This window comes from Bos grunniens, chromosome 1 (assembly GCF_055505025.1).
Source record: "Bos grunniens cultivar Pamir isolate PY7600 chromosome 1, Bosgru_T2T1.0, whole genome shotgun sequence".
Taxonomy (NCBI): Eukaryota; Metazoa; Chordata; class Mammalia; order Artiodactyla; family Bovidae; genus Bos; species Bos grunniens.
This window is the reverse complement of record NC_141165.1, coordinates 92319255-92333835: the sequence shown is the minus strand read 5'-3', so window position 1 is coordinate 92333835 and position 14581 is coordinate 92319255. Positions and strand designations below refer to the sequence as shown.

General features: G+C 39.0%; 1 protein-coding gene across 1 annotated transcript in view; it reads right to left on the bottom strand.

Annotated features, from left to right (window-relative positions):
* Window positions 1-14581, bottom strand: part of GPR156 (G protein-coupled receptor 156) — a 108747-nt gene that overhangs the window by 73687 nt on the left and 20479 nt on the right. Inside the window, exons 2-3 of the mRNA XM_086404304.1 lie at window positions 6789-7241; window positions 6443-6579 (exon numbers count right to left, since the gene is read on the bottom strand). Of these exons, the coding sequence (XP_086260430.1) occupies window positions 6443-6579; window positions 6789-6884 (233 nt within the window). The 5' untranslated portion in view covers window positions 6885-7241. The remainder of the gene's footprint in view (window positions 1-6442; window positions 6580-6788; window positions 7242-14581) is intronic.

The window sequence follows — 14581 nt, the reverse complement described above, 5'->3', positions numbered from 1 at the left end:
TTCACACTCCACTGTAGAAGAGAAGTGATGAGAGCAGACATCTTGTTTCTGGTTGCAATGGGCAAGCATTCAGTCTTTTACCATTAAAAATGGTGTTAGCTATTGGATTTTCACAGATTCATTAATTAGGTTGAGGGTGTCCTTTTCTATTTTAGATTGTTGAGGCTTTATCAGGAATGTATGTTGAATCTTGTCAAATACTCTTTCTATGTCTATTGAGATGATCATATGGTTTTCTTTTTCAGTTGGTAAATATAGTGTATTATATTATCTTTGGATATAAAAAACAATTTTGCATTCCTGGGATAAACTTCACTGTCATGATGAATTATTCTTTTGATATTGGTTGTACTTGATTTAGGCAGAGGAAACAGAGATCAAATTGCCTTTTCTAAATCCAACTTGAATATCTGGAATTCTTGGTTCAGGTACTGTTGAAGCCATGCTTGGAAAATTCTGAGCATTATTTTGCTAGCGTGTGAGATGAGTGCAACTGTGTGGTAGTCTGAACATTCTTTGGCATTCCTTTCTTTGGGATTGGAATGAAATGTGACCTTTCCCAGTCCTGTGGCCACCGCCGAGTTTTCCAAATTTGCTGGCATATTGAGTGCAGCACTTTAACAGCATCATCTTTTAGGATTTGAAATAGCGCAACTGGAATTGACTTACCGGGTGGCTCAGCTGGTAAAGAATCTGCCTGCAATGTGGGAGACCTGAGTTTGATCCCTGAGTTGGGTAGAGCCCCTGGAGAAAGGAATAACTACCCACTCCAGTAATCTGGCCTGGAGAATTCCATGGACTTATATGTATAGTCCATGGGGTTCTAAAGAGTTGGACATGATGGGGAGACTTTCACTTTCAACTGGAATTCCATCACCTCCACTAGCTTTGTTAGTAGTGATGCTTCCTAAGGCCCACATGACTTTGCATTCCAGGTCTGACTCTAGGTGAGCATACCATCATGGTTATCTGGGTCATGAAGATCTTTTTTGTACAGTTCTTCTGTGTATTCTTGCCACCTCTTCTTAATATCTTCTGCTTCTCTTAGGTCCATACCGTTTCTGTCCTTTATTGTGCATACCTTTGCATAAAATGTTCCCTTGGTATCTCTAATTTTCTTGGAGAGATCTCTAGCTGAATTTAGAAAAGGCAGAGGAACCAGAGATCAAATTGCCAACATCCATTGGATCATCAAAAAAGCAATTGTTTCAGAAAAATATCTACTTCTGTTTTATTGATTACGCCAAAGACTTTGACTGTGTGGATCACAATAAACTGTGGAAAATTCTGAAAGAGATGGAAATACCAGATCACCTTACCTGCCTCCTGAGAAATCTGTATGCAGGTCAAGAAGCAACAGTTAGAACTGTTAGACATGGAACAATGGATAGCTTCCAAATTGGAAAATATGTCAAGGCTGCATATTGTCACCCTGTTTATTTAACTTATATGCAGAGTACATCATGTGAAATGCCAGGCTGGATGAAGCACAAGCTGGAATCAAGATTGCAAGGAGAAATATCAATAACCTCATATATGCAGATGACACCACCCTTATGGCAGAAAGTGAAGAGGAACTGAAGAGCCTCTTGATGAAAGTGAAAGAAGAGAGTGAAAAAGTTGGCTTAAAGCTCAACAATTCAGAAAACTAAGATCATGGTATCTGGTCCTATCACTTCATGGCAAATTGAATAGGAAACAGTGGAAACAATGACAGACTTTACTTTTTTGGGCTCCAAAATCACTGCAGATAGTGACTGCAGCAATGAAATTAAAAGATGCTTGCTCCTTGGAAGAAAAGCTATGATAAACCTAGACAGCATATTAAAAAGCAGAGACATTACTTTACCAACAAAGGTCCATCTAGTCAAAGCTATGGTTTTTCCTGTAGTCATGTATGGATGTGAGAGTTGGACCATATAGAAGGCTGAGCCAAAGAATTGATGCTTTTGAACTGTGGTGTTGGAGGAGACTCTTGAGAGTCCCTTGGACTGGAAGGAGATCCAACCAGTCAATCCTAAAGGAAATCAGTCCTGAATATTCATTGGAAGAACTGATGCTAAAGCTGAAGCTCCAATACTTTGGCCACCTGATGTGAAGAACTAACTCATTTGAAAAGACCCTGATGCTGGGAGAGACTGAAGGCAGGAGGAAGAGAGGATGAGAGGATGAGATGGTTGGATGGCATCACGGATTCGATGGACATGAGTCTGAGAAAGCTCTGCAAGTTGGTGATGGACAGGGAAGCCTGGCGTGCTGCAGTCCATGGGGTCGAAAAGAATAGGACAGGACTGAGCGACTGAACTGAACTGAACTGTACTCAATTTGTTACAACTGTGTTTAGAATTTTGGATCTATGTTCATTAGCCTATGATTTTTCTCTTCTAATGTCTGTTAGATTTAGATATCAGGGTAATGTTTTCTTCATTAGAATGAATTAGGAAATGCTCCTTTATTTTCAGTTTCTTAGAAGAATTTTGTAAAACTGGTAATATTTTTGCAATACAGGCACAGTTTAGCGGGGTGCCTCTGGCTCAGAGTCTCTCACAAGTATACCTCTTGGTGAGCCATGGCTGTAGTCCTCCAAGGGGAAAATCTGCTTCCAAGCTTATTCACATTGTCCTTAGCAGACCTCAGATGATCTATTTTCAAGCTCATTGACATGCCTGTTAGTAATCCTCAAGTGCTTGCTGACTACAGACTAGAAACATTAGTTCCTGGCCATGTAGGCCTCTCCACAGGCCAGCTCACAAAATGGAAGGTGTACTTCCTTAGAGTGTAAGAGAAAGAGTGAAAGGGATCCCATACCCTTTTTGTAACCTTATTCCAAGTGATTAATAAGCAAATCAACAAGTCCAGCCCACCCACAAGGAGAAGGGATTTCACAAGAGTGTGACAACTAGGAGGTAGGCCTTATCAGAGAACATTTTAGAGTCTGCCTACCATAGTTGTTCATGACAGTAACTTATTATCCTTCTAATATATATAGAATCTTTAGTGATGATAGCTCTCTCTTCCTTACTTAGGTAATTAATCTTCTTTTTTTCCTGACCTGGAAGTTGGTCAATCTTATTGATCCTCATAAAGAGCTTTTGGTTTCACTGTTTTGTTTTGTTTCTGTTTTTTCTTTTATAAATGTCCACTCTAATCTTTATTATTCCTTTTCTCTGCTTATTTTGGGACTTATTCACCCTTTTTTTCTGTTCTCTAAGATAGATCTTTCTTCTTATAACATAGAGTTTACTGCTCTAATTTCCCCTAAAGTATTACTTTAATGGCATCCAACAAATTTTGACATGTTGTATTTTCACTTTCATTCAGTTGAAAATACTTTCTAGTTTCCTTTCTGATTTTGTCTTTGATCATGGGTCATTTTAAAGTGCTAACAAAACAGTTGGACATGACTTAGCGTTTAAACAACATTTAGTTTCCAAATATTTCAGAATATTCCAGAGATTTCTCTGTTATGGATTTCTAGTTTAATTCCATTGTGGGTCAAAGAACACACTCTTTATGGTTTGAATCTTTTTAAATTTAATAAGACCTTTTCTATGGCCCAGAAGATGATTTATCTTGGTAAATGTTCCATGCATACTTGAAAAGAATGTGTATTCTGCTGCTTTTGGGTGTAGGATTATACAAATGTCAATTAGGTCCAGTTGGTTGATGGGATTGTTCAAGTCTTCTATATCTTTACTGATTTTCTCTTGTAGACTACATTTAAAAATGTTATAAAAATGCAATATCAGTGACAGAATTTGAACATTACTAAACTATTTTTATTTTATTAAAATGTTTTTCTTACTCTGTCACACACAGAATCACAGGCAGAAATTTAGAGACCACAGAAATGGAATGAAATGAGACATCTAACTGTGATGCTGCACCTCTGAACAAATTTTGCTGTTTAAGAAAGCGCTCTTGAAACTGGGTTATTTTATCTTTCCCTGTCTGACCTTGTAAGCTACTTAATTGTGAAATGTGTTTTTATTCACAGTGTCTCTTTATGCCAAGTCATGCGCCTGCTGCAGGCAGGACAGGCAACAAAACCTTCAACAGAATGAAAGAAATATAGGTGCTTCTAGCATAACACTGTTTATAAGTGTTCCTATTTTGACAGGACATATAAACGCTTCTAAAAAAACCTTGCATTCCACAAAACTGTGTATAAAAATAATGGGTTATGGGGAAAATAGTATGGGACCATAACATTTGAAACACATTTAACTTTGTAACCAGAATACTAATAAAATAATAATAATCTCAATTAAAATGTTAGTACTCAGTAGATGTCCACTACCACTTGTACCCAGGATCACAGTTGATTTTTATAGCCTTAAATCTGCAAGAGATAGGTCCTTAAGGGCATATACCTCCAATAGATAACACTGTCATCAAAATCTAATTTGAATCTATATTGTCTTCAACAGCACATTGTTTTTAAAATCAAGAGAAATGTCTTTTCCATGTCTTCATCTGCTCCCACAACTTCATCAGATAGGGTCACATTGTAAGGTAGAATACCAGTTCTTCAAGTCATTAAACCAGCCACTTCTTGCACTGCCACAATATTCTTAACTTAAGGCTTCCTTCTTTAACTTAAGAAAAATTAGCACTCAATTCTTTAAACTATTGATTTGCTGGGGGAAAAAATTATATATGAACCAATGATGTTATTTTCTTATTTGCCAACTGGGCACTAATTTGCATTACAGAAATATGTTGCAGCTGAAAACAGGATACTCCATAGTTTTCTAACCTTGAAATGTGTGATTTTCCTAGTCATTTTCTTGGCAGCAGACACTGCTGGGATTTAAATCTCCTTCCTTCCAGGATGACTGAAAGCATATTTTGTTGTTTAGTCTCTCAGTTGTGTCTGACTCTTTTGCAACCCCATGGGTTATATGCTGCTAGTTTCCTCTGTCCGTGGAATCTCCCAGGCAAGAAAACTGGAGTGGTTTGCCATTTCCTTCTTCAGGTGATCTTCTCAACTCAAGGATTGAACCCATGTCTCCTGTACTGGCAGACAGATTCTTAACCACTGAGCCATCAGGGAAGCAAAAGCATATATACTGAGCATTTATTATGTTCCTGTCTGTTCTAAGTACTGGAGACAGTGGTGAACATGACAGAGAAGGTTCCTGTGTTCGTGGGCTTTACATTCTGGTGGGTGATACAGACAATAAACAGGTAAATCGACAAATATGGTAATGTCAGAGACTGAGACTTGCTGTGAAGAAAATAAATGAGTGATAGGATATGGCATGAGGTGTAGAGGCTGGGTGGCCATTCTGTAAAGAGGTAACCTTAGATAGGATGATCAGGGAAATCTTCTCTGAAGAGATGACTTTTGAGCCATCTATCAGATGAGAAGGACTAGTCATGGGAAGATCTGGAGAAGACTCTCAGGCAGTGGGAACAGTAAAGGGACAGTAAGTCAAAGGTCTTAAGATGAGAGCAGGCTTAGTGTATCTAAGGAATAGAGTGAAAAGTGGCTGGGGAAGCTTCAGGGGTACCCCCAGGGCTGAGTGCCATGCCTCATGGCCATGCTGAGGTTGACCCAGCAGATCAAGCCACTTCTGCCTAACAGTTTCATATCCTCCATGCCTCAGATAGCCAGAGGCGCCCCAAACACCTATAGACAAATCCAACTAAATGACCCTCATCTGAGTGCCAAGCCCAGGCAATAGAGCAGAACACACTGATTACCACAAAATGTCAGGCTGATATGGAGCCAGATGAGTTTGGCATCTCCGAGGGAGTTGCTGAAATCTGACAACAGGATCCAACCAGAAATGGCCTATGGGCCAGGAAGAGAGGGCTGGAGCAAGGCTTCTCGGGAGGCAGCCTGGGACAGCTGGAGCAGAATGACGGCGCAGAACGGGAGAGATGGGGTAGGTCCTGAGGGAATGACTGGATGGCAGTGAAGGAAAGACTCTTCAAGTCCCTTTTGTCAGTCTTGGGTGCCATACACACTTACCCGGATGAACCGGTGACTTTCCAATTAGTCACAATTGTCTAGCAGAATAGCCAGGAGCAGGGCTTCACTATTTTTGCAGAATCTTAGCTTACCCAGACTGGTTCCAATTCTGCTGCCATAAACTTTAATGTTGTTTTGGAATATTTCTCTACATGATCTCTGTTTTTAATACAAATACATCTTCTCAGAAGGATCTCACCTTCCTTCATGAAGAGAAACTTTTCATTCGCTGTTTTGATATTGTAGTTAGCACAATACTGGGAAGATCTTTCACCTTCTCAAGATGGATCTGTACTGCAAAGCCAGGCCTCCGTCAGGGGGAGTGTCTCACATAGCTTAATGCTGCAGTAGGACACAAGCTTTTCTGACACCAGCCAGCAGTTCATGGTGCCAAAATGACACCAACACTCTGGGTTTTATGTTTCAGGTAATGAAAGATGAGAAACTAGGCATGCTGCTTACCTGTTCTTCCTGCAGCGAATTGTGAAGCCAAGAAAGAAGGCTATGAGGAGAAGTCCACAGCTTAGGAAAGTCCAAACAATACCCAAAAGGGCAGGAGACAATGAAGAAATGGTCTTACTGCTGTGGTGGGAAGAGGTCTGAGAACAGAATGAAGAGAAGCTGTTAGAAATGAAGCTCTTCTATAGGTCAAACATGAACTGCCCCCATTACCTCCAGAGTTGGGACACAGGTGTCCTGCATAAACATCTACCCCTCCCCCCTCCACCACCACTATCATTAACAACAATAACAACAACAACATGTATATCTAAGCAGCAGCCCTGACACCCCATGGCTGCTCACTTACAATTGTAGTTCTGCAGAGATCATGAAGGGGTCTACGTTCCAGCTCCTGACCAGAAAAACCGTCACACAATTCAGAGCAGTTTATTTCAGGCTCCATGTCATCATATGCCCCTCTTGGTATGTGCCTATTCACAGTCTTGGTTACCCACTGGTAGGTAACCAGCAGATCTTTGACTAAAACACAACAGCAACTCAGATCTTTCCTTCAGAGGCGCCATTTTGGAGCTGGATCCTGGCTCAGAATCTGGGATGAACAATCCATTCAGGTGGAAGCACAGAGTTATTTCACTAGGCTCCTACATCAGACACCTTCCAGGCTCTCCTGGTCCCTTGCTGCCAGTGCAGACCACATGAGTGAAGAGTGGACATCTTAGTAACCATTAGGTCACACAAAGCGATGATTCTAGCTTGCCACCAGATGGCAGTCACTGCTCCAAGTACTCTCACACAGGTCCTGAAGGAGAGGAAAGCAATTAAACCTGTTAATAAATAAATGTTTTATTTACATACATATAATTTACTCAAATAAACACATACATATATGTAAATGGATTATTACAGAGGTTTTAAAATATTTTATACATTTAACTATAATAGCTATATTTTTATTAGATATAGTTATGTATAATACATTCTTATATATAACAAAGGTTTAGGCAAGCGAGCGAGTGAAAGTCACTCAGCTGTGTCTGACTCTGCAACCCCATGGACTGTAGCCTACCAGGCTCCTCTGTCCATGGCATTTCCCAGGCAAGAATACTGGAGTGGGTGGCCATCCCCTTCTCCAGGGAATCTTCCTGATCCAGGGATTGAACCTGGGTCTCCTGCATTGCAGACAGTTTCTTCACCGTCTGAGCCACCAGGGAAGCATATTTTTATTTTCCATAATTATACATAATACATCCTTATATACAACAAAAGTTTAAAATACAATATATATTTAAATAAATATATATCAAAACCTCTTTAATAAACAATACTTTTAAAAAAAAGATAAAGCACATCTAACAATTTATAGATATAAAGCTCTACAGTCCCTCTTCAGATCCTTTCATGGCCCAGCACCACAAAAATTTTAGTTTACATAGGTGAGCACATCTTTCTTTTTTTCCCTACTAGGAACGCCCCCTGGCCTTCCAAGATCTTTCTATGCACCTCAGGGATTAAGCTCTGTCTGGTCCTGGCTGACAGTGGGCTCAGCTGCCCCATAGTGTCTACACACATTGTCTGTTGGTTGGTCCTGTGATGATCTATTCACTCAGCGAATGGAGGAGCATTCTGTCTAGTCAGATGAAATCTCAGAAGGATACGCAAACTCTTTATCGAGTTTTTTACTCATTTGTTTTTAAAACTGTCAGACTACTAGAAAGGCTACTCAGATAGTAGGGAGAGAAACTGAGGGTTCTAAAAATTCCCACAGAGTGAGCGAGTACCCATCTTTTCTCAGAAGATGACTACAATTTGAACACTGTGATCTAAAAACAAGCTCTACCTTGCAGAACAAAAGTAGAAATGCAGAGAGGCTCAAATTAATCCCAGCAGAAAAGGCAGACATGTCCCCAATTCTTTAAAGCACCTATCTCTTAAGAAAAACAGATTTGAAATTTTATCAGTGGGAATTTTAAAGAGGATGCCACTTCTGGTTTGTGTTTCTGGGACAGCTTAGCACATTTTTCTTTCACTATGGAGGAAAATTGGGAGAGGAAAAAATATCAATTATTTCAATAGCCACTGAATATAGGACTTGTGTTTAAGACAGAATAATAGTGACAGGTGTAGAATGCCATCTTTGGATTCTGCATACTTAGACATGAACAATATAGCACCAGGTGCTGCCCATATATTGGCCTCTCATATATTCCTGAATTATTTACCAGGCTCATTACAATGAAATCCCAAGAGAACTAAAAGCCACTACCTCCTGTCAAGACATTTAAATTCTTGTGCAGACTGGTCAGATTACTGAATGGAAAATTAAGAAGTATATATAAAAACATGACTGCTGCTGCTAAGTCGCCTCAGTCGTGTCTGACTCTGTGTGACCCCATAGATGGCAACCCACTAGGATCCCCCGTCCCTGGGATTCTCCAGGCAAGAACACTGGAGTGGGTTGCCATTTCCTTCTCCAAAAACATGACTATTTGCATCTTAATTTAGTTGAAATTTTAACCTGAAATTTTAATTTTAATTAATTAAAATTTAATTGTCTTTTAATTGAAAAGACATTTTTTTTCTTTTTCTTAAAAGCTAGACATCCCCTACTATGTCTTCTAGCATAGAGCAATATTAGAAACCACAGGAAAGACTATACTGCATGATGGATTAAAAGAGACATTTTTCCTATATCACCCTTTTAATCATACTTGCAAATAAGTACACTTATATTTGAACCTTAACATTATTATGTTATAATAAGGTTATAATGTTAATAACCTTAACATTATTAAGTCCTTGTTTGTGTATCCTTATATCATATAGACGTGTGTTTATACATAAAACCTCATTTTGCTCTTGCAACTGTGTCATGTGAAGTAAACAAGACCATTCCTCATTTTCACAAAAGGAAACTTAAGAGCAGAAAAGTGGAGAAACTTGCTCCAAATCTGCAGAGATAGGACTCAAATCTGGTGTTTACGTTGCAAGGTCAGTGTCCTTCTGGTATACACCCTGGATGGGGCAGACAACCTGGACTGAGCTCACCCAAGAGGACACCAATGTCCTATTAAGTTTCTTCATGTTTAGTTTCTAGAGTCTCATATCTATGGGTTCTCTGGAGTGTGGCGCACGACAGCATGTGTATACCAGTGACTCTCAACTAGGGCAATTTTGTACCTTCAGAGGACATCTGGCAGATGTGGTTGTCAAAACAGAGGAGGGTGGAAGCCAAGGAGGCTGCTAAATATCCTACAATTCACAGAATGGTCCAAATAACAAAGACTAATCTATTCTCAAATGTCAATAATGCTAAGGTAGAGAAACCATGGTCAACACTGTGGATCTCAGAAGGAATAACAACCTTAAGCCCAAATCATTCTTGGGAGATTTTGTGAACATGATGGAATTGTCCATTTGAACAGATTTCTGAGTACATTCTAAAGGTCACTTGTGGACAGACTAACACAATGGTATGGAAATTTGAGTGCTGGGCCCCCCTACAATCAATGGCTACCCAGTGTCGGAGCTTTATAAACCATGATACTAGGCTCCACCATGGGGCAGGCTTTCAACTTCAATATTAGCACACATTCACAAAGATTCATACATGAGGAGCTGGTGAAACAGTGAATGGCTTAGTCACTGAAAGAAGAGAGTTGAATGATTTCAAAAACGTATTGAGTGATTGGGAAAGTGGGTGGGAAGTGGTATGTCAGAGGGGATAACAGTAAGGCATCTGACCATAAAACAGATAAAGAATCCAAGGCACAAAGAGAAAAGTGTGCCAGGCTCCTCCAAGAACAACCCCCTTCCTTGCCTCTCCCACTAAGTCTATAGAGGTAAACTGTCTCGTTCACAGACAGTAGCAGATCCAAGACCATGGCAGGACTTTCAATTTACTTGACAGAATGTAGAATCCTGCCCAGTCATTAGGAAAAAAGACACTGTATCAGCTATGCTGCTCCCAAGAGCAAGACAGTGCTTTATAGGTTTACAACGCTCAACCGCTCCCACATGTGTGTGTATTAGTCACTCAGACATCCCCAACTCTTTGAGACCCCATGGACTGTAGCCCACCAGGCTCCTCTGTCCATGGGATTCTCCAGGCAGGAATACTGAAGTGGGTTGCCATTTCCTTCTCCACAACAGTCCCCATATCTTTCCACAAAAATCTGCCCTATCCTTTTACACATTATTTCTGGCTATTGAAAAACTAGTCCTACAATTATTGTCCTTTAAAAAGTTGTTTTGCAGTTGGTAGAACTTCTGCTTCTGTTCATGAAGCATTAACTGCTATTGGAATTGCCTTCCTGCTATAACCAACTCAAAAACCAGACAAAATATCCGAAAAGCTCTTTTCAGATACTGGATAACAAATTTCACAGGACTTTGGAAAACAAATGAGGTGAACCTACAATTGACTGACAGAAAACGAAATATAAATAAACATTATCCCAATGACTATAACTGACCCCAAGTTACTGCCTGAAGGAAGTTTCCAGGCCAGGGTACAAGAAGGGAAACTCAAAGAGAGCCTAGAAGTCTTGCTAAGGTAAGGAGAATAGACTGGAGTTATGGACATCAAGGCAAACAAACTTGTGAGGCCGAGTAACAAAGAAGAGGGAGATACCAAGAAAGAGAGTGCTTTGGAAATCTGCTGGGGACCCTCTCAGTCTTTTTCTGAGTATTGATCTAGTGAGAGGAAACTATCTGAAGTGAAAGAAATAACCACTGATAGACAATAGCTGAACAATTCCTGGAGTTCACACATGGTTGAAAATACTTTGTGTTCCCACCAACCAGAGTGGACAGATCTCATGATACACAGGATATTAGATAAAATTCTCAGGAAAAAAATGGAACAAATAAACCCTAGACTAGAAACTACTCTAGACCTTCCCTCATAATGTTTAAAAGTAAGTCTTAAAAAGGATCAAATTTATCTACAAAAAACTTAACTGCAATCTAGAACAAAACCCAATGCTCATTAAAGGACTACAACAAGATCCAGCACTCAATAGCATAAAACTCAAAATGTCCATCATCAGTAAAAAATTACCAGGCATGCAAAGAAGAAAAAGGAAAAAAGACCTATAACAATACATTTTAAAAAGTTTAATAAAAACATACAGGAATAATAGAAATTATATAATTGGCACACAAGGACCTTAAAGCAACTATTATAAATATGCTCAAAGACATAGAACACAACATAAACAAAATGAAAAGAGAAATGGAGAATATAAAAAATAGCCAAATAGGATTCTAGAGATTAAAACACAATTGTAAAATAGAAAATACAGTAGATTAGACACTGCAAAAATAAAACACTGCTTAGCTTAAAAACAAAAGAAATTATCCAAAATGAGGTATATAATTGATAAATATGGAGGTAGCCTCAGTGACATACTGAACAATAGAAAGTGGTATAACATACATGTAATTGGAGCTCTGGGAAAAAAAGAGGGGAAATATTTGAAAGCAATAATGACCACACTTTTTAAACATTTAATGAAAAGGGTAAACCTACAGATTCAAGAAGCTCAACCAAACTCAGGCAGAAGAAACACTGAAACACCCAAACACACATACCCCAAGACACATTACAATGAAATTACTGAAAACCAATGATAAAGATAAAAATCTCTGATTCAGACAGATTTTGTATAGAGGAACAACAGTAATGCTTACAACAGATTTCTAATTTGAAATTATGTAAACCAGAAAAGAGTGGAATGACAAAAGTCAATCCAGAATACAATACCCAGTGAAAATGTCTTCAGGAAATCAAGGTAAAATAAAGATATTTTCAGAAAAAGAAAGTCTGAGTGACATGCACTACAAGAAATGTTACAGGAAGTCCTTCAGGCCGAAGGAAAATGATACCACATGCAAATCTGGAATAAAGGGTGCTGGAAATGGTGAGTGTATGGGCAAATAAAAAAGAATTGTGTTTCTTAATTTTTTAAGTTATGCTAATAAAGATGTGCCTATTAGAAAAACACACACATACCAAATTCTTTACATTCATTATCAATCACCTATACTGCTACTGCTACTGCTAAGTCACTTCAGTCGTGTCGGACTCTGTGCAACCCCATAGACGGCAGCCCACAAGGCTCCCCCGTCCCTGGGATTCTCCAGGCAAGAACACTGGAGTGGGTTGCCATTTCCTTCTCCAATGCATGAAAGTGAAAAGTGAAAGTGAAGTCGCTCAGTCATGTCTGACTCTTAGCGATCCCATGGACCGCAGCCCACCAGGCTCCTCCATCCCTGGGATTTTCCAGGCAAGAGTACCAGAGTGGGGTGCCATTGCTTTCTCTGATAAGGGGATGATGAATACATAAGTGCTGAACTTCATGGTTACACATTCCCTTTTCCTCCAAAACTCCACTGCTTCCAATATCCATTCACTTAATAAATCTTTTAAGAGTACTAACAACATGACTGGCACCATTCTAGGCTCCTGAATACACTGGTGAACAAAAAAAAAGATCCCTACCTTTAAAGAATTTATATTACAATAGGGGAATCAAACAGTAATCAGTGGACATAATACATACATACATAGAATTTAGAAGATATTAAGGACAATGGAGGAAAAGGCAGACCTGGGCAAGAGTGTTTGGGAATGCCAGAGGAAGAGTTACACCATTTTAAATGAGAATATCAGGTTTGGCTACATAAACCTAAAAAAATTAAAGTCTAATTCTATTGTGAAAATTATGAGAGCTTTCCATGCTAACCTCCCTCTTGTTATTGCAGGGAATGAGTGGTTTTGAGGATAAAAGAATGGCTCTATGCAGAGTCATCCAATAATGATCAGTTAGGCAACTAAATTTGGGGAGGATAGGCATCTTCCATTCTCTTCTGCAATTTCTCATATTTTAGGTAACTGTAGAGCTCTCTGAGAGTAGAGTACTGAGAGCTCTCTGTTTAGGCCCATCTCTATCATCTTTTTTTTTTTTTTTTGAATGTTGCATTTTAAGCCAGATTTTTCACTCTCCTCTTTCTGCCATTAGAGTGGTATCATCTGCATAACTGGGGGTGTTAATATTTCTTTCCATAATCTTGATTCCAGCCTATGATTCCTTGAAAGGAAAGCTATGATAAACCTAGACAGCAGATTAAAAAAGCAGAGACATCACTTTGCTAACAAAGGTCTATCTAGTCAAAACTATGGCTTTTCCAGTAGTCATGTACAGATGTGAGAGCCAAACCATATAGAAGGCTGAGCACCAAACAATTGATGCTTTTGAAATGTGGTGTTGGAGAAGACTCTTGAGAGTCCCTTGGACTGCAAGGAGATCAAAGCAGTCAATTCTAAAAGAATTCAACTGTAAACATTCATTGGAAGGACTGATGCTGACTTGAAGCTCCAGTACTTTGGCAACCTGATGCAAAGAGATGACTCATTGAAAAAGACCCTAATGCTGGGAAAGATTGAGGGCAGGAGGAGAAGGGGACAACAGTGAATGAGATGGTTGGACGGCATCACCAACTCAATGGACAGGAGTTTTTGAGCAAACTCTGGGAAACAGTAAAGGTCAGGCAAGCATGGCATGCTGCAATCCATGGGGTTGCAAAGACTCACACATGACTTAGCGACTCAACAAAAACAACAACGACCACCTATAGAAGTTTCCCATGTACATACTCACCTAAACCTTCCCTCTTTGATCTAATTCCATTAAATGTTTATAGCTCAGTGATTCCTGAGTATTTTCCTTTGTTGCTCTGGTGTGAAGTTGTATTTAAACTTATTCTTTAATTGATAGTTTTGAAACTCAGAAAAGTACATGGAAGAAAATAATAAGCATCCAAAATTACACATTAATACCTTGGCATATTCATTCCAATCTACCTGTCTCATTCTAGTACCCCCTCGCCTGAGAAAATCATCCTACTGCTTTTCTACAAATAATACTTGGTTTATAAAAATGAATAATAGCTCAATTCTTTAAAAAGAATGAGTAAATTTCTATATACTATGATTTCCAAATCACATTGTTTTAAAAAAGGAAGATGCAACAAAATGTATATAGTATGCTGCTTTTTATGTAAGAAAAGGGATGAAACTCATTTAGGTCATTGGCTCATTTTCCAAAAGAAACAATGGAAAAAATAAAAGCATTACCA